The sequence below is a fragment of the Hypomesus transpacificus genome, chromosome 20, assembly GCF_021917145.1.
Source record: "Hypomesus transpacificus isolate Combined female chromosome 20, fHypTra1, whole genome shotgun sequence".
In the NCBI taxonomy this organism is placed as follows: Eukaryota; Metazoa; Chordata; class Actinopteri; order Osmeriformes; family Osmeridae; genus Hypomesus; species Hypomesus transpacificus.
The window spans coordinates 3,139,824-3,160,778 of NC_061079.1; the positions used below are offsets into that span (position 1 = coordinate 3,139,824).

At 47.1% G+C, this 20,955-nt stretch overlaps 1 protein-coding gene across 2 annotated transcripts; it reads right to left on the reverse strand.

Moving 5' to 3' along the window:
- Positions 1–1,076: 1,076 nt before the first annotated feature.
- On the reverse strand, positions 1,077–20,358 carry cpeb4b (cytoplasmic polyadenylation element binding protein 4b). 2 transcript variants are annotated; one of them, XM_047043059.1, is made up of 10 exons: positions 19,913–20,358; positions 17,899–19,073; positions 11,900–11,990; positions 9,561–9,611; positions 7,936–8,103; positions 7,183–7,272; positions 6,865–6,983; positions 6,371–6,485; positions 6,015–6,196; positions 1,077–5,421 (listed from the first exon to the last, which is right to left on the reverse strand). In XM_047043059.1, exons 2-10 carry the CDS (start codon positions 19,027–19,029, stop codon positions 5,194–5,196), a joined length of 2,175 nt encoding a protein of 724 aa, XP_046899015.1. In that variant the 5' UTR covers positions 19,030–19,073; positions 19,913–20,358; the 3' UTR covers positions 1,077–5,193. The 2 variants fall into 2 exon arrangements, with proteins under 2 accessions (XP_046899015.1, XP_046899016.1); XM_047043060.1 differs by lacking the exon at positions 17,899–19,073.
- Positions 20,359–20,955: the final 597 nt, after the last annotated feature.

The window sequence follows — 20,955 nt, forward strand, 5'->3', positions numbered from 1 at the left end:
ATGTCCTTCGTCCCCAACATTTTAATAGCAATTTCTGGGGAGTGTAAGGGGGTTCAGATGGCTGAGCGGTTAGGGAATCGAATCGGCCTATTAATAAGAAGGTTGCTGGTTTGATTCTGGCCATGCTATTGACATTGTATCCTTGGGCATGGCACTTCACCATACTTGCCTTAGGGGGGGGGGAATATCCCTGTACTTACTCTAAGTTGCTCTGGATGAGAGCGTCTGCTAAATTACTTAATGTAAATGTTTAGTGTTAGAATTACATCAAGGATTGGGGTTAGGAGATAAAAATGGTTTTATCGTTAGGAGCTAGGGTTAGGATTTAGGTTCTATTTTTGGATTATAGTTGGGGTTAAGATAAGGGTTAGGGAAAATCTGAATTTGAATGGGACTGGTAGGATAGCTGTACACAATATGTGCATGTGTGTGTGAGCCCGTGGATGGCAGCCAGCTCTCAAGGCTTCAGAGCAGACTGGATCTGATTAGCAGGCCTTTGTGGTGTGTATGTTTGTGCATGCCTTTGTGTGGTGTTTTGTGCATGTCTTTGTGTGGTGTGTCAGACAAACAGGCATGATGTCACCACCATGCGCCCCAGCCTCGCCATGTCAACACTTCCTGTTGAGACAGATACTGTAAAAAGACTGTCACCCATCAAGGCTCTGGGAGTCTGGTTCTGGGGGGTCTGGATTGTTGAGGATGGGGGGGATTGCTTACTGCATGCAACAGTTTGTACTTTGTAAGGGCAACGGCAGTAACAATTGAAATTAAACCAAGAATGAGATTCGGGATCCAGCAGTTGTGAGTAAACTACAGACTGATGGCTTCTCTTGCTATGTCTCTAACTACATTATCAATGGCTACATACGCATGGAAATCTATGATCCACAATCAATTAGTTCATACACCATCAATGCTTTATAAGGAGATATTCATAATAATAATAACAACACACAACGTCACAGTTAAGTTTTTATTTCATTCAACATTTCACATTACAAATATTTAAAAATTATGCATACTGTTATAAATAGTTGGCTGCAAACAATTAAATAACATTAGATTTTTCTTTTTCATTTCACTAGTACTTCAACAGACCAACTCCTAAAAATGTGGACATTTCATATTACATAACTTAATAAGAAAAGAAAATACAAAAATAGGAACTTATAAAGTGAAATGATAATAAAAATGAAGGTGGTATCTAGGTAGAAAATGCTAAGAATAAATACAACAACCTTCCCGTACACAGTTAAAAACTATTGAAATTTCGCCATTAAGTGACATCATTAACAGACAAATATTTAAATATTTATTTTCCTTCAGAAAATGAGAACCATATATTGTGGAGCACAATATAGCAATTAGTAAAAACTAGTCACTTTAACATATTAAAAGCTTCACCTTAAAAATATAACATAAATCTGATCAAAATTATAAAAAGTAATTATACATTCCAATTAAAAATATACCAATGAACAGCTAAATACATTATTGACCTAATAATTACAATGCAATCAATCACAGTAGCTTGAAATAAACAAAATAAGCAAATGAGCACAAAACCTTTAAATGTTTTAAAAATAACTTCAATTATTTATATTAGTACAAATAGTTTGATTTCTTTTTTTCTTTTTTACAAACACCAGCATGAAAAGGATTACGATAACAGTAGAAAATGACTGTGAAAAACATATCAACATCTTCTTTAAATGTCTGCAATTAAAAATGGCATTAAAGAATTACATTGCAAAGAGTCTTTATCTGGAAAAAGGTTCAAAAGAAGTATTGCACATAACAACTCCGAGTTAACTTGCAACATTTACCACATTCAAGTTTTAAAGTTCCCCTTCTCTCAACATGGCAGAGCCTTTCCCGAGCACTGGGGTGAGTGATCGAGTCTGTTCAACAGTGTCCTATAGGATGCTAGTCCTACCCAGTTCATGTCTTAGTTTATTTTTTATCTTTATTGTCTTTGTTTTCTGTGCATCATCCTGCTGAGTGTTAAGTATGGGGGGTGGGTTGAGGCGAGTGGATTGTTAGAGGATGGGGGGTAGTACAGGGGAGGGGTGGGGGGTTGCCCTTAACAAATTATATTTGAGAAACATTTGGTGCACAACCACAACAGTCAATTTTCAATAGCTAATTCACGTATCATTGGTCTTTTTCATGCATGCTAAGGATTACAATAGGAGCTAGTTGGCAAGTTCAAGAATATATATTTTCAAATGTTAAAATACCTAAACACCAAACATCCATTCTTGTGATACGAGGCCCAACCTATACATAGACCTGTGTTGAATTTGCATTCTCCTTATAATAGTATGTTCCGGTGACGGAGTGGGTACTTAGAGATACCGATAATCCGCCATCCTGCCACCAGGACGGCCATGTCTCCAGACCACAACACTAATATGAGAGGACAGCTGGTCCTGGCCATGCTGTACCACTTCTAGAATCTTCTAGAGGGCGACCGAGGCCGGGTGAGACCGGTTGAGGCCTGGTGAGACCCACTTTCCAGTCTCTCCCCTCTCTGCAGGGTAGACATCGCAACAACACAAGTGCGCACTTTTAATTGTAAAGATCCCTCAGCACTGAAATGTATAAAAAGCATAATTGAAAATAATATATATCGAAATCACTAAACATTTCTCTTTTAAATGAAAATGTCCATATATGCAGATCTCTCAGTAACAAAAGTACAAAAGCTACCTTTCACAATGTGAAAAATTGAGGTATTGCAAAAAGGAGTTTTCCCATTTTGTGAAAAATGTGCCTAAAATGACTGTCTGAAAGAAAAGAGATTTAGAAAAGTAGTGCATAATAAATGTTTGTATGTGCATGACAAAATAATTTAGCTAGAAAACACTGCACCAAAATCAGCAGGCCATGTATAAAATAATCTTATATTCTTTTTCTTCCTCTTTAACATCAAATTCATCAAAAAAGTGTTTTTGTCTTCTAAAATGTTCACCCGTCACGCTAACTATTTCCTGGAAGAGGTGCAACAGGCCCAGACTGTCTACAGAGTGTAGATGGACTTCTGTCCTACAGACACTCTAATGAGAGTAGATAGACTATAAACTGTCTCTAGAGAGTATAGAGAGACTACATACTCTCTAGTGTGTAGATAAGACTACAGTCTCTAAAGAGTGTAGAAAAACTATACACCCCATACATTGCAGATAGACTATAAACCTCACTCCAGAGTGCAGATAAGACTGCAGGTCTAGCAGACTGTCTCAAGTGAGTGACTGTACTGTCTAGAGTGTCTATATCACAGCCCTGAGCCCAGGTTCTTCACAATGGGCCAGTAGGCAGGAGGACCTGGGTTTGATGGCTAGCAGGACACGCAGAAGAACGACCAGACCAGCAGCTCCCCAGTCAGACGTCTTTTACTGGGCTGAGAACTACTGGCCGGCCTCACACTTCTCCTGTCTCACTGCCAGGCAGAAGGACCCATCCACTGACTGCCTACTTCATTTGCCTGTGTCTGCCTGCCTGCGTGTCTGTCTGTCTGCTAAACAGGATCCAGGGCCAGTCTTTGGTGTACAGGAGCCCACCTGGCCATAGTGAAGGACATGGGTGGAGCCAAACGAGAGAAATAAACCATAGAAAAAAAACATAACGATAAAAAAAAATCCACAGATAGGAAGTGATGTACGGTATGACTGGGTGCTGCAGCAAAGGCAGTCATAGGTCTCCAGGATCATGCTCTACTCTGCCACCTGGTGGAGGCACTCTGAACTGCACGGGGCCACATACGTCAGGGCCCTTGGTGATGAAGTAATATTACACCCGTCCTACCACTACCGATAATGATGACAACAATAATATTGAGAATCTTCATTTATGCTTAGAAACACTGGCTGAGTTGGCTGGGTGGGGACAGAAGGGGAAACAGGTCCCCTCCTCAAAGGGATAAGTGTTGATGACTAAACCAGACGTCAGCATCCTCCTCTCCTCTCCTGCAGGATTGGAACAAGGGCCAGAGAAGACACTGATAATCTTTAGGAGGTGTCAAAATAGGAAAGTGGGCTCAATTGCAAGACTGCATTTAAAAAAAAGAATCAGGGCCTTTTCCTCTATTTCTGAGAAATAGCTGGCCCTTTACTCCAAGATACCTGGGTCTAGAACCCTGAACCCTCTAACGGGATCTAGAACCCAGAACCCTCTAACAAGGTCTAAAACATGTTGGTTGGTTGCAAGTTTAATGTCTCTATACTGGCCGGTTATCTGGGTCTTAAAGTCCTCCAGCATCATACATTCCCCTGGTCAGACACTGCTTTACTTTAATTCTACTGTACTTTACTGTACTCTACTCTTCTTTCCACAACTTTACTGTTTACTCAACTCCACCACCATCCTGGTTGGATTACAAAAATAAGGAAGTGACGAAGCAATGTCTGAAACGGTGCCTGTGCTGGCCCCGCCCCCCTACAGTTATGATCCAATGGGAGAAAGAGCCCAGCTGTCCGTCTCTGTCTGACCAATCAGCACGCTAGCAGCTAAGCTTGAGGTATTAGTTTTTGCATGTCAAAATGGAGATTAAACCCAAACTCTTGTTTGTTTGTTTTTTAAACGATCGTCAAGTAACATTAAATATTAGCATGGTCTCTTATATAGGTTTATATGTATATCTAGAATAAAAAACAAAACAAAACAAAAAGGCTTCAAGGATTGAAGCGATTGCGGGAGAACCCGCTCTTTTCCATGTCTGTGAGCTGTGGTTCTGGCCCGTCCCGAGTCCACACACACGCACACACGCACGCACACACACACACACGCGCACAAACGCACACTTTCTACAGGAAGAGAGAGCTCTAATCACAGCTACAACCTTCCCTGCCCTGGTCAACGCCGCGGGGTCACTGCAGCTACATCCCAACGCAAGCCTCCCCCCCAACTCACCACCCTCTGCATCAGGGAGGCATTGGAAAAAGGCCAATCTTGTGCACTAATAAAATATATAAAATCAAACTGCATAAAATAAAGGTAAAATTATATCTTTAAAATATATATATGTATATATTACCTCCAAAATTAAAATCTTTCCAAATTAGGTCTAAAAAGGAACCAGCAACAGAAAAGTGCATTTATTTTGTACAATGATTCTGCGATTCCTAACGTCTCCCCACTCCTCTCTCTCCCCCTCCCTCCCTCTGCCTCTCTCTGTCTCCCCTCTCCTCCTCCTCAGTTCCAGCGGAAGGAGATGTGCCGGGGTCTGTCTCCCCCCTCCTTCACCAGGGGCTTGTGGAACTCGCGGCCGGCACGGGAGTGGATGGCGGCCCAGCAGTACTCACAGTAGTACTGCAGGCAGGTGACGTTGGCGCAGAAGAAAGGAGCAAACTTGCCCCCACAGCGCGTGCCCTGGCACTCGTCACACAGCTGGTCGTCCAGGACGTATGGCTTCACTTCCACCTGGGGATGGGATGCACACACAAAGCCAGAAACACACAGACACACACAGAGACACATACACGCAGACACACACAAAAGAGAAATGTATCAGGTCACAGTGCCAGCCCAGTTCAACACTGAGCGTTTTGTGAGGACTGTGTCCCCGAGATAACCAGCGGAGGCCATCTTGTTCTGCTGATTGAGGGAGAAGATAAACGCTGCTTATATTTGTTCACTGCTGCTCTATGTAGCACACTGTCCCAGACAGGGTGGAGGAGCAGGGAGAGGAGAGAGAGAGAGAGAGAGAGAAAGAGGATGAAAGAGTAAGGGAGGGAGAGAGAGAAAGAAAGAGAGAGTAGAAAGGAGGGAGAGAGAGGAGGGAAGGAAAGAGAGAAAGGAGTGAAGAAGAAGAAGAGGAGGAAGACAGGAGGGAGGGAGAAAGAGAGAGGAGGAAGGAAGGAAGGAAGGAAGGAGGGGGATGAAGGGGGAAGAGTTTGAACAGCAGCAGACATGGACAGAAACCAGGAGAGAGAGACAGAAAAAGATGGAAAGGAAAAAAGAGGAAAAACAGACGAGACAAAATGAGGGGGGGGGAGGGAGTGGCAACCACTTACCCGTTTATCTATCTCTCCATGTTGCAGCTGGACGAATCGGGCGCTGATAGCGGCAATGTAGCTCTGCTGATTGGAGAAGGCCACACGCCCCGCCCCCTTAGGGTACTTGAGCTCTGGGTCGGTGTCGATGCCGGCGTAACACACCCCTCCATACAGACGGTCCATGATCATAGCTAGCTCCACTGCACGCACGCACACACACAAACACACACACACGGATGGATTCACACAAATACACATACACGAGCGCACGCACATATAACACACAATACAGACACAAACGACGGAAAACAATGTTGCGACATGATAAAGATCACTGTTGAAACCTTTGCGAGTGCGCATCTATAACAGGTTACCTGCACGAAGAGGGCGTGGCACCCCCCCCACAAAGATGGTCTTGCGAGGGTCAAGGGGCTGAGAGCCGTCCATCACAAAGTCACTGTCATTCAGGTTCCAGGGCCGGATCTGAACCTGGTGGGGGGGCATTGCAGCATTTACTACATTATAATACAGAGAGACAGCGAGAGAGAAAGGGAGAGGAGGACATGCAGAGATAGATGGAGAGAGAAAGGGAGAGAGAGGTAGGAGTAGAGAGGTAGAGACAGAGAGGTAGAGACCGTGAGGTAGAGAGGCACAGTGAGGTAGAGAGTGAGGTGGAGTGGTAGAGACAGAGAGGTAGAGAGAGGGGTAGAGGCAGAGAGGTAGAGACAGTGAGGTAGAGAGGTAGAGACAGAGAGGTAGAGAGAGGGGTAGAGGCAGAGAGGTAGAGACCGTGAGGTAGAGAGGCACAGTGAGGTAAAGAGTGAGCTGGAGTGGTAGAGAGAGAGAGGTAGAGGTAGAGTGTACTAACAGGTTTGTCCTTGATAGTGGGGCTGGAGACGCAGAGGTACAGCTTTCCGTCCTCCTCGATGCAGGCGTCTATCAGGGCCTGCACTGAGCTCTCCTCCTGGAACAGCAGGAAGGCATAGCCTGCGCACACACACACACACACACACACGCACACAATCAATGACACACTATGCATGTCAAACAGCTGGAGGTGCCCTGTAGGATTGTGGTTGGGTGGGGCTTGGTGAGGTAGTGGTTAGGGTTAGGGTTGTTGTTGTTGTGGTTAAGGTTATGGTTGCTGTGTATGTGGTTAGGGATGAGGGTTAAAGTTCACACTCACCTTTAGGGGGAAAGTAGGACTTGCTCTCGGCCTTGTGAGGCCAGTCCACAAACAGATGTCCAAAACGACGGAAACTGGCCGTGATCTCATCTGAGAGAGAGGACAGACGGACTGGTCAGTCTGGTTGCCCCTAGCAACCACCAGGTCATCCCGGCAAGCACCAGGTCACCCAGAGACAGGATTTGAGTGCTCCAAATATTTGTGCCACAGACCAATAGGCTACTGTGCTCGGATTGATCTTACACATCTATACAAACCTTTTTTTCATGTCCCTCAACAGTGGACCTCAGGAGCAGCCATGTTGGATCATGTCGCTCTACAGTAGGCCTCAGGAGCGGCCATGTTGGATCATGTCGCTCTACAGTAGCCCTCAGGAGCGGCCATGTTGGATCATGGTACTCTACAGTGGACCTCAGGAGCGGCCATGTTGGATCATGTCCCTCTACAGTAGGCCTCAGAAGCGGCCATGTTGGATCATGTCCCCCTACAGTGGACCTCAGGAGCGGCCATGTTGGATCATGTCCCTCTACAGTAGGCCTCAGAAGCGGCCATGTTGGATCATGTCCCTCTACAGTAGGCCTCAGAAGCGGCCATGTTGGATCATGTCCCCCTACAGTGGACCTCAGGAGCGGCCATGTTGGATCATGTCCCTCTACAGTAGGCCTCAGAAGCGGCCATGTTGGATCATGTCCCTCTACAGTAGGCCTCAGAAGCGGCACACACACACACACACGCACGCACACGCACACGCACCTTCGTCAATATCAGGGGGTAGTCCTCCGACGAAGACCTTGCGTGAGTAGCGTTCCACGCGTTCTCCGTTCTGGTGGGGGAAACAGCCCCCACCCAGCCCCCCCAGCCCTTGCTCGCCACGGTCGTCGTCAGGGAAACCATCCTCCATGGGGAACAGGGAGGAGTGGCCTAGGGAGGGAGGGGGCGGGGTTAGAGGTGACATTGTGAGCGATGGAGATTAAAGGGAAAATACATCTCTCGCCCCATCCCTACCTCTACATCCCCCCATCCATGCCTCACTCTTTCCATCCCTCCATCCATCTCTCTCTCGCCTTATCCCTCCCTCTATCCATATTTCCATCCCTCCCTCCACATCATGTCAGCCACAGCTACCTAGGCCAAAACACAGACACACACACACACTTCCTGTGGCAGTAGGTGGCTGTGAAGCTGAGTTGGATGTTGAACCATTGCCTTCCCAACACACACACATCTCTGAGCTGCTTTATGTAAGAGAGTTAGCTCTCACAGAGCGTGCTGTGTGATCTCTTAGTGGTTGTGTGAGGGATATACTGCATATGCATATGAACACACCACTAGACAAACACAACACCTGTATGCAAACACGCACTCCTCACAGGTCACTCTGCGGAGGGATATATGGGAATATGATGAGGCCTGTATGAGCCTGATCACTGCCACAACTTTACCTCGTCTCCTTCCATAGTTCCTGGCTGCATGTGGAGCAGAGAAGGGGTCAGAGGAAATAAAAACCACAGAAATATAACCTGTCTGTCTGTCTGCCCGTCCCATCTGTCAGTCTGCAGTATCAATGTGTGAATCGTGTTTTCATCCACACACGTATTAATATTATTGTCTGAGAGAGAGTGGGAAAGGAGACTGAGGGAGAGAAAAAGAGAGGGAGAGGGTACAGAGGGAGAGACAGAAAGACAGAGACAGGAGAGGGAGAGAAAGTGCGTTTGAGGATCTAAAGAGTCATCAGCTTGTGACCATCCGCTTTGAATCTCCTGTGGGTGTGTGTGTGTGTGCCTGTGTCTGTGTGTGTGCATAACCTCTGAATCCCACTTATGCTGGTGCACCATCTGCTCATCTCCATGGCAGCGTTATCTGTACCATGTGACATGGGAAGTAGAGCACTGCTTAGTGTGTGTGTGCGCGCACTTAGGCAGGTTGAAATAAAGGCTATGCAGGATAACATGGAGTGTGACACATAGTTTCTAGATGGAGTGTGTGTGTGTGTGTGTGTGTGTGTGCACGTGCGTGCATGTCCTCTTAATACGTCAGGGTGCAGTGTGTTGGAGAGATCTCCTTCTTCTCATCGTTCCTGGGAAACAACCTGCTACTAAACCTTTCAGATCAACATATGGCTCGCTCCCTCCCTCCAACGCTCCCTGCCTTGCTTCCTCCCTCCCTCCCTACCAACAGCTCTGCCCACCATCTATAACAAATTCCATCCCTCTATTCCCACCATCCCTTCATCCCCCCTACTTTCATCTATCCCACCATCTCCATACCTCTTTCCATGCCTTCATCCCTCCCCCACCTTCATTCATCCCACCCTCTATCCCCCTCCCTCTCTCCATTTGTGAAGTGATCTTAGTCTTGAGAGGAGAGAAGAAACGTACCATTGATGGGCAGAGGGTTGTCCCCACCCGGGTGTGGAAATCCCAGACGACCTGCAGAGGAGAAACAAGCAGGACAGTTAGCCAGCTGGCTGCATTAACATAATCTCTGTGTGGTGGAAAACCAGGGCACATTAGCCAGCTAGCTGCATTAGCATCATTTCTAAGTGCAGGAAATCCAGAGCACAATAGCCTGCTGGCTGCATTAGCATCATCAGAGCTTTTAGCTGCAGGAAAACAGTTTCCATCCGGGCTGGTGCCGTTAATATTATACATTTTACATGGAGCCATTTGCCTGCCTACACACACACACACAAATCCAGGACAGTCAGCCTTGCCAGGGGGACAGCCCCAGTGCGGACAGCAAGCTGGGGAGGATAATGAGAGGGGACGAGCAGGGATAGTGAGGCCATTGTGAGAGGACATGCAACACCCTGAGACTGGGCACATTCCTCTGGGTCACACTGAGTTCCATGGGAGCCCCCCCTGTCTCAACCCAACACCCAGCAACTAGTCTATCCCAGACATGTTGCTGTCTGGACAAGCTGGATTGGGCCTGGGCCTTGGCCTGGGGCTTAGGCTGGGCTTGGGGGATGGGCTAGCAAGTTAGAAGAAGTGGGCTAGGGGATGGGCCAGCTAACTTGCAGTAGTGGACTTGGGGAAGGGCCAACTAGCTAGCTAGCTAGCATTAGTGGGCTAAAGGAAGGACCGACTAGCTATCAGATAGCATAAGGTGGGCTAGAGGAAAGACCAGCTAGCTAGCAGGGTGGGCTACGGGAAGTGTTACAGTAGGTAGCATGACTGGGTTAGGGGAAGGGCTACAGTAGCTAGCATGACTGGGTTAGGGGAAGGGCTACAGTAGCTAGCAGGGGGGGGGGGGGGGGGGTGCTGGAGTAGGCCAACACACTATGTTGTTATTGATTCAGAGAACAGAGAGCTCTTTTCACTCACAGAGGACAATGCTGGTAGCCATTTAAAGGCACTTCTTGCTACTGTAGCCAGATCTGTTTTCACTCTCTCTCTCTCTACCCCATTTAATATGTTCTGCAGGGTCTCTCTTTCTGTGTGTGTGTGTGTGTGTGTGTGTGCACGCGTGTGTGTGTGTGCATAAGAAGGGGTAGTAGGGCTGCAAAGAGTTGGGATATTTCCTGTTTGTGAACATCTCTGTCAAATTGAAATAGAAACTTTTGTTCTAAAATGTGCAGACAAACCAGCAAGTATGTCCCAATCTATCATCCTTCTGAACCTTGTGGGAGATGCCAACTGTACTGTACATTACCTGAAGCTTCCTTGGTTTGCTAATGAGATTTCCACTAACCTCCATTTTGAATACTACAATTTATCAGCTATGGCCACCCCCTCTCCTCAGCATGGACATGAGCCTGTAAGCGTGTGGTAGAGTGTGTGTATGCTAACTAGTGTGCATGTGGTAGTGTGTGTTCAGCCCTGAAGCCTGCATGTGTGTGTGTGTGTGTGTGCGTGTGTGCGTGCAAGGACAAGCCACACACGCACATACAGGCACAGACACACACACACACACTACTAGGCTATACACCACAAGCAGCAGAACATCAGCGAACATGATTAAAGGATGACAAAGAAGAGTGAGAATATAGTAATGAGGGAACGAGAGCAGCAGAGTGGAGGATGACAGAATGAGAGGGACCAGAAGAAGAAAGAAGAGATGAGGTCATCAATAAGCCAACACCCTTCTTGACCAATCAGCATCTTTGTTCTATTCAGCCTAAACCCTTTCTGACCAATCAACATCATTGTTCTATCCAACCTACACCCTTTCAGACCAACCAGCATCATCGTTCTCTTCAGCCTACACTCTTTCTGACCAATCAGCATCATCGTTCTATCCAGCGCCTACATGCTTTGCTCGCATGTAGAGGACTGATATGAATTGATTTGAATGCAGGCATAGTATTCAGCAGTAGCTCTCTCCCATCCCAGTCATGCTAGCATAGGGAAGGCTAACCAGCGGCTACACTGCAGCTCCAAACCAGGCCAGCTGGTGCTGAGATAAGCCCCCCTGGCTACAGTGAGCAAGCTAGCAAGCTACAGCAGCAGACGCATTGGCATGACAGGCTCTCGTTTTCAGCTGAGTCACTGTAAGTCAAAGCTACACTGGTAGAAGAGGTTGGGTAGAAGTTAGTTTCCAATAGTCTAGGTGTGTGTGTGTGTTAAGGCTGTGCAGGAGTTGTGTAGAGGTTAACCTATAGCCCAGATGTGTGTGTGTGTGTGTGTGTATAGAGGTTCAGTATGGGTTGTATAGAGGCTTATATCCTACGGCTTTGAAGTGTGTGTGTTGTGCAGAGGTCATGTTGCTTCCTCACCTTTCAGGGTGTCCTGCTCGGCCCTCATGATGTCGATCAGAGAGTTCTCCAGAGAATGCATGTTGAAGCCATCAAAAGACCTGTTCCGCTCCTGGAGGGAGGGAGGGGGGGGGGGGGGGGGAGACTTGTTTAAACACAAATACAGTACTACATAGACGTAAACCATTTGAACAAAATACCAATTTCTGCAAAAGAAGAATCCCCCAAACACATCAGGTTCTAGACAGAGGGGGTATTGACCCCAATTCCTTAACGCCATTACAGACTAGTGGTATAGTACTGGAATTTACCGGAAACCAACCACGGAAGAGACGACTGACCATACACCCCTACAAATTTTGAGAAATACGTCTCAGTGTCCATAAATCTAATGGGAGCCAAGGCCCAGCCAATTAAATCTTGATATACATTGTATGTACTTTGACTTGACAATGAGTAGAATGACATTCGTCCAATCATAAAACATTTTATAAGCGTATACTTTCCCGCTTTCTTTCCTGCGTGCTCTACGGTAGCTAGCCTTTATGTATAGACCAATTATTTGTTTGTAAACATTCGGGATGTGCACGCAGCATGGTGGCAGAAAGCGGGAAAAGATAGCCTTTATAACGGCTGGAGAATTACACCGATTATATAAATAGTTAGATTTAAAAAGGCCTAAAAGGTCGAGTAGGACAGCCTTTAAGAGAGAAAACAATCCCCACTGATCTGTCGCCTCAGAATTTTGATTTGGGTCACGAAAGTCTTGAAATGAGTGAGAATGTCGCCCGGTAGACCGCATAGTCGGGTGGCAGCCATGTCCTCAAGTCATGTCACAAAGTTAATAATTTTACAGTTTTACAGTCAATTCTACATCTAAAAAATCGTGCAGGGCAGCTTTCAAGAGATATGGGAATTCCGCTTTTGGCCAGCTGGTCCAATTATTTTTGTGATTTGTGTAAAACTGGCAATCTGAGCGTGACTGCGTCCCCTTGACACTGTTTTGATGTTAGCCTCAGTCAGACTCTGGTTGTTCACTAGCATTGTGCACAATGTTGTATTTCACTCCATTCTACACCAAAAACCTCCGGGAGGACTGTCTTTTGTAGATACGAGCCTGCTGAAGATCCTGGTCCGAACCAGACTCGTACATTTCATTTGTACAGAGTCTGGGCTTGCTCCATTGACAAGCGTTAACTTTCTTGAAAGCGGGTATTCGGTTGAAGTTTTAAACTATTGGATCTACCCAGAGCCACTCTGGAACTGCCCAGAGCCACTCTGGATCTGCCCAGAGCCACTCTGGATCTGCCATTACCAATCGCTAGCGTTCGCCTTAGCCAACTCCTTCACCACTAACGGAGCTATCTGGAAAATCAAACAAACCCCGTGGGGATCAAAGATTGTTCTTGCTCCGGCTTTAACTTCTGGATATTCGGTAGCGTTGCCACAACGGACCGAATGGCTTCACTCGCATCTTTCTCCGCCGCCATTACGAAACTACAACTCAAACTAGAGCACGACATCAACGTCATCGTACTCAGCCACTCCCTCTGTTCGCTGATTGGACCGGTAAAATGTTTACCGGAGACATCTGACTAATATACCTAAAGCCCAGACGCAGTACCGAAGCAAAATGAAAATTGAGCGGAAGTACGTAGGAGGGCAGAGCCAAGCTAGTTTCCTTCTTCATTAGCCAGAGAAAGCGACTTCCGTTAGCCCGGTTAGTTTTGCCCGTTTCACTCGTCAGGCTATTTAAAGGTTTGGGGGGACAAGTGACTTTTGTGCATGGACAAGTGAAACGTAAATGTACTTGTCCAATTGACAAGTGCCTCAAAAAGTTAATGTCAAGCCCTGCAATCCAGTGTCCAGAGATATATGATTACCTGATCGACACTCCAAGTGTCGGATATACATATATATATATATATATATATATATATATATATATATATATATATATATATATATATATATATATATATATAAGTTCGTCTTTTGCCACCGACATACGCAGTTGAGCCTGCTTGACGTTGACGTCATGTTAACTCGCTGCTTGCGAGTTAACATGATTGGCTGCTATGATGACAGACGTAACATTAGTTATTTTGTTGCTGCTCAACAACAAAAACGGAGATTGCCAAAGTAACCAAAGTTGCTAGTTGTCACTCGTTACTAGATAAGATTTTTTGTCGCTAGGGAAGGTAAAACATACACTGCCTCTGTTGCTTTCTCTCACGAAGAAATCGACTTGCTTTTTACGGCACTCGTCTCACACAAGGAGATGGATGCAAAAAAGCTATAATTCCTGTCTGATCAGAAAACGCTTACTATTTTTTTTTTTTGTTATCAAGACAATTTAAGATTACTCTTCATTGTTCAGATCATTCTTGCTCTGCTAATCATCTCTGCCAACTGCGAAAGAGCCTTCAGTGCCCATAAGAGAATAAAATCCAACGTCCACAGCAGTCTCACATCCTCATGCCTTTCAGAAGGCCCAGAGCTTCAGTAGGCCTAGGACTCATCAGCACTGGAGAGGTGGCTGAAGACAGGTGGCAAGTGAAATCCATTTGCTAAGAAATGGTACATTAAACCCATATGCAACCATAAATAATCATTCAAAGTCATTTCCCCCCCCCCAAAGCATTCCATTTAAAAAGTTTGATGAGTGAAATATCATCAGTCTTTTGTACTAGCCAATGGCTACTCGAGCTTCATGGTGTCTGTAGAGCGCTGAGTCCCCAGCTCAGGGCTGCATTTCCAGTTTGTCCTGCTCCATACCTTAGCCTAACAAACACACACACACACGCCTGCTTACCCTAACACACACAGGCCTGGTTAACCTAACACACAGACACACACACACAAGCCTGCTTAACTTAAACTAAGACACACAGGCCTGCTTAACCTAACACACACAGGCCTGCTATGAGCATGACTAGCAGATCCCGTGCAGCGTGTCAATACTGCAGCTGTAAGCAGATTTAACTTCTATAACCCCTTTCCACACACTTATCGAAACACACACACAGCTAAAAGCACAAATACAAACACACAGCTAAATAAGCACCAATACATACACCAATCACACATAGCTCAATACACATGTACTTTAGTACACATGCACACACACGCAGCTAAATACACACACACAACTTCATGCACACACAGGCACATACTTTAGTACACAAGGGCACTCATATACCAAACACACCTGCCAGCTACAACACACACACACACACAGTCTTGCACAAACTCAACATTGTACACACACACACACACATAAAGACCACACTGGCTTAGCCCTAGGCTCCAGTCTGCAGACTGACAACAACAGGCTGACCTGCCTCATATCTCCAGCTTTGCACAAGACCTGGGAATCATTCACAACACACCAGACCCTGGGCGTGCACGCACACGCACACATCCCAGGCCAGAGTCCAAGTACAGCAAACCAAACAAGAAGAGAACAAATCCTAGTTCACTGTTTACTTCAGGTGAAAAAGAAAATATCTGGAATGAGGCCTGTGCGATGCTAAAAGAGTGCTGATGTGGTTGCGTCTGTCCGTGTGGGTCTACTGTGTGTGTGTTTGTTCTTCTGACTTCGGTGTAATCATGAACTTTAAAGTTAATATGTGGAAACAACACAGAAAGTACAAATATGTTTATGTTATTCTTTGACCATTTAAACAACATGTTGATATGCGTTTCCTCACAAATATTGCTTTACCTGACTTGTTATTAGGATTAATGCCGATGAATAACTTCTCAAAATAATCTAGATCACTCTCCTTGGACAGCAACTGACAATGACAATCATATGGCCAAATACCATACGGCTCACCTTGCAAATTACTTGTTAGCAAAAATGTTAAACCTAATACTGAAATTAATAAAAGCGTTTATCCTTTGACCAAACATTTACTTTTGGCCGCCATGTTTCTGCATAAATGACGTCACAAGTCGGCAAGTCGTGTACCAACATTTTTGACGCCTATCCAAGTTGTTGTTCTGACTTGAGGGGGTGTTCATGTGAATTTTCCAAGGCCAACCCAGCTTTATATTGCAAAGTTTGTATAGTCCACCTTGCAAAGCTATTTTAGCCTAGCAAAGTCCTAGCCCTTACAGCCTAGCCTAGCACAGCTTCACTTAACCACGCCTAGCCAAGTCACCCCATCCTCTTCCCCTTCAATCCTTCTCAGGCCAGATCAATAAAACTGATGAGTCTCCATCCATCACTCTCTCCTCCCCATCCATCAAGCTCTCCCCCTCTTCCATCTCTCTCTCCCCCTCCTCCATCACTCTCTCCCTTCCATCCTTCTCTCCCCCTCCTCCATCACTCTCTCCCTTCCATCCTTCTCTCCCCCTCCTCCATCACTCTCTCCCTTCCATCCTTCTCTCCCCCTCCTCCATCACTCTCCCTTCCATCCCTCTCTCCCCCTCCTCCATCCCTCTCTCTCTCTCCTCCATCCTTCTCTCCCCCTCCTCCATCTCTCTCTCCCCCTCCTCCATCCCTCTCCCTTCCATCCTTCTCTCCCCCTCCTCCATCCCTCTCTCTCCCCCCTCCATCCTTCTCTCCCCCCTTCCTTTTCACTCCTTTCAGCGTATCCTCTGTAGCTGAAGACTAGTCATGTACATTGAGTTCCATCTAAAATGGCATTATAAATGAGATGGCATTATAAATGAGATGGCATTATAAAGACGCGTGCGTGTGTTTAACAGTAACAAGGTAATGTCCCGAGTTATTAATAACCCCCGTAATCCAGGAAATCACTCTACATCATGCAGACACAGCGCACCCACTCACTAACGCACACATGCTGTGCTCTTTTCTCTAGATGTAGGGTGGGAGATGGTGAAGGATACTTGTCATGTAGACACACACACACACACACCTCTTTCTGTCCAGCTGTAGGGTGGGAGATGGTGAGGCTGCTGCTGCCTGGTTATGTTCCTCTAATCCTGCATACGTGCATCACTTCCTCTCTCTGGGGTACGTGGCACACAAACACACGCATGCACACGTAGACACGCAGGCAGGCATACACACGCATGGATTCGTGCACAGGGACTCATACATCACACGCACCAACACACACACACGCATGCACACGCAGGCACGCACATACACACCACACACACTCTGTGTCAGACCAAGCCCTCTAACAGGAATAGACAGGCTAGCCAGCATTGTGTGAATTACTGTTTACTTTTAGCTGAAAAATAGAAGATCTGGAATTAGGACTGGATGACCCTATCGTGTGTGTGTTTGCTTGTGTATGCTTCATAGAGTGCAGCACCACTGACCTCAAGTGCTGTGTTCACCACTATTGGTGAGAACATTCGGGAGTCATCCACCTATGGTAGTTTCAAGTCACAACAGGCCAGTACAAACTAACTTACAGTGAAGCAGCACTGGAGTGCGTTATCTGGTTAACTTAGTTATTATTGTTATTTGTGCCTGGTAGCTGAGGTGTGGTTATTTTGCACTGTCTGGTGTCTACAGACCATTCCTTGACTCTCACAACCTGTTAGAACTATGAAGTTCTGATCCTTGATTATCAGCTGTATTTTTTATAACACTATGTCGCTTGGATAAAAGCAAATGCTACATGGACAACAAGTAAATGTAATAATAACAAATTGCCAGGCAGGCCCACTGCATTGCAGCACATAGATGACCCAGCAGGATGTTGTTGACTAGGGCTAGAAGGTTCTGGATCTAAACCAGACAGTATGAATAGGGGATAAGGAGAAGTTCCAGCGGTGGGTAGGGGTTTAGAACTGACCTAGAATGTTATGAATGGAACAATGGGGGACGATTCTAGAACTTCGAGAATGTTCAGTAGTGAGGGAACTGAACAGGGTTCTAAAACTGACTTAGAATGTTCGGAAGGGAGTGAACTGGGTTAGGGTCCTAGAACTGCTCTAAAATGTTCTGTAGAGAATAAACTGGGTTAAGGTTCTAGAACCGCTCTAAAATGTTCTGTGGGGAGTCAACGAGGCAGGGTTCTGGAACTGACCTGGAAGGGGAAGATGTTGTCGCTGCGGCCAACACTGTCGTCCATCCAGGACTTGGGGTTGAAGCCGGGGCTGGTCCGGGAGTACTTCTGGGATACCACGTGGTTGTTAGGGAAGGTCTTCTTCAGGGGGGAGATGGAGTTGAGGGGGGTCATGCCCCCATTCAGCCCCCGCCGGTACTCCCTCCCCTGGGAGCCCCCCCAGCCCCCGTAGCCCCCCCCAGGGCTCCAAGAGGTGGAGGAGGGGGAGGGCGAGGGGCTCTGGTAGCTGCCCCAGGGGGAGGGGGGCTTGTTCAGGTTATTGGACAGGTGGGGCAGCTGGCTGAAGGGTGCGTTCCTGTGGGGGAAGGGGGGCGGGTGGGGACTAGCAGGGGAGCGCCGGTGCTGTTGGTGCTGGGGGTGGGGGTGCTGGAAGTGGGGGTGGGGCGGGGGGTGGTGCTGGGAGAGTGCCGGCCCAATCTGGGGGGAGAAGTTGCCCCCGAAGCCTGGACTGACGTGGTGAGAAAAGTTCTGGAACAGCAGCTGGCCGTTGCTGGCAGAGGCAGCCGGGTTGAAGAAGCTCACGTCCTCGTTGATGATGGTGGACGGAGCCGGGGGGATGGCAGCCGACCAGTTGTTGAACCCCGCCAGCGAGGAGGAGGTGCTGGACGGGGCGGGGGGCCCCAGGCCGGATGCGTCCTGGTAGTCAAAAGGCGTCAGCACAGGAGACTCCAGACGCAGCTTTTCCTTCCCAGAGCCGCTGTCCGAGGGGCTGCCATCGACCTTACCCTCCTCCCCCACCCCCACCCCTCTCGCCTTTTCGAGCTCCGAGATCAGACCCGTCTCCTGGTGGCTCCCCGGGGACTGTTGCTTTTCCTCTTGCATCTCCTGCGGCTGACCTTTCACCTTCTCCGGGCCCAGCAACTCATCCTGCATGCTGCTGTGGCCGCTGGTGGCGGGGAACAGCCAGGGCGAGCCGCCTCCGCCGCTGCTTGTGCCATTCCCCGCGGTGGTCGTGCTGTTTATGTAGGCGGGGCTCTGGGACGCATTCTGGTGGTGGTGCGGGGCCTGCAGGTGCGGGTGGATTCGGACCGGGAAAGCGGACTTGTTGCCGGTGTTATTTTGTACTAGGACTCCGAACCCGTAATCCCCCATTTGTCAGCCCCGCACACAAATATGCTATCCCGTGATCGGTACGTCTACAGAGACGGACAGAGACAAGAGAGTGGGACAGAGTGGAAACACCGTAAATTTGATGTCCCTTCAATAATCATTCACACAGAGGGAGATTTTCGGATGTGGATACAACTACACTCGAACACAGGCACGAATGTTAAATCATGAGACGGCTCCGACTGGAAAGATAACATACTGTCGATGCTCACCGAGGCACAGCGAACCCTAGAGAAGACAGCTCGCTCATCTTTGACCAGCAATCTAATTATAACCCCGTGACGTTGCAGTATACCCCAGCAGGCGAACAAGCAGTGTGCTATCATGGAAGCTAGCTAGCCACCTAGCTCGCAAATCTGCCACGGCTAGGGTTGGACGACAGAGACACTGCAGCAGTGTAGCTTCAAGCCTTCTAGCTAGCTAGCAAGCGAAGGATCAATTGCGTGGTTACCAGTCACGATGGATAGATCTGATTGAATACAATTAAATGTGACCAACAAGCTAGATCAGATGGTTAAAGGGGAAAAAATGGCACGTCTTTAGCGACCTTGCCTGACAGCTGTCAAAGTATGTCCCCTTAAGCTCAGGGCTGTGGACTCGACCCTTTAAGTGTAAAAAAAAATGATGACGACGTTTTCTCGTATGACTGAGGTGAAGTTTGACGCTAATCCTCTTCAATCGTACAATCATTTACAACAGTAACCTCAACTAAGCTTGTGTAAGATAACTACATTCATGACGATTTTAAATAACCTAGCAAGGGAGATTGCAAAATATGTCAGCCAACGCGTTACTACTAGCTTACTACGACACTAGCTAGCTGTCTCTCTTTAATTGATTAGCTGGAGAATAAAACAATTTTCACCTTCTCGCTGTTATCCTTGATCCAGGCGGCGAGTCAGTCGAGATCCGTTTTGTGGTTGCTTGCGATACTTGGAAAAAAACCGTGACAGGCTATCTTATAAGGCGATATGAGTTCTACTTATATGGCTTTCGGCTAATAGAGTTAGCTAGCTTTTCTCTCCTCTCCTGACGTGTCCTGCTTGCTCAATGACACAACCCTCTCTCGAGCGAACGAGCCGCTAACCTTGATTGTATCAAATAGATTTGCTACGTCATTGAGTTGAACACATGAAACGAAATCCAACCCAAACTGCTAATAGAGCCTTAATCAGTCGGTTTCATGGTCTTGACAATTTCTATCTTTTTGTCCCCCCACTACAGACAGCTGATTCGTTCTTGCGTTTCTTGGCTGCCTTACTCTCCTCAAAACCGACGGTGGCCAAGTGACAGCTCGATCAGCCGCGAGACACTTCCGGTTGGAGTTCTGCCCCCTCCTAAGCCCGCCCTTTGCCACCCACTCCTCGTGAGATATCGGCGTATTATTGGTCGTCGGAGCAATAACCTCGCCCATTTCTTCCTTATTAGCCAGATACTCACAAAGATGTTTCCGCCCAGTAAGGTCAGAATGATGATGAATCTCCGCCCAGTGAGGTCACGTTCCCGGTAGCTCCTGCTGAACGCATCACAGTCGTGAGAAAACGATACCCAACCCCCCACTAGAGAAGGTGATGGAGGTTATTTCTCTAGATTCGGATCATGTTTCTCCATAATTCTCGAGTAATATTATTACTCGGCGCATGTGGTGATAGTACGGTAGACTGGAGAATGCACACTCTAAGTACAGGGGCAAAACAGTTGACCAAAGTAAAGTAGACCAGGGTCCATTGGATAATTTGCACAGAATAGGCTGCAGTACCGTTCCCGTGTATGACATGAGTGTTAACCCTCTAAGTGGCTGAAGCACACATCCTGAAAGCATCTCTGGAGTGGATAAACATCGCAGTAATAGCATACATCTCCATGACACACAGAGCGGCATTGCTAGGCTACATGGGTTAGCTCCCC

Bases quoted from the DNA above. Each gene is read 5' to 3' on its own strand.
- cpeb4b (XM_047043059.1), bottom strand. From the start codon at position 19,029: ATGGGGGATTACGGGTTCGGAGTCCTAGTACAAAATAACACCGGCAAC. The intron at 11,991-17,898 runs GTCAGTTCCAGA...CCCTCCCTCCAG, and splicing joins ACAACATCTTCCCCTTCCAG to GAGCGGAACAGGTCTTTTGA. The intron at 7,273-7,935 runs GTGCGTGTGCGT...CCTCTCTCTCAG, and splicing joins ACCCCCTGATATTGACGAAG to ATGAGATCACGGCCAGTTTC.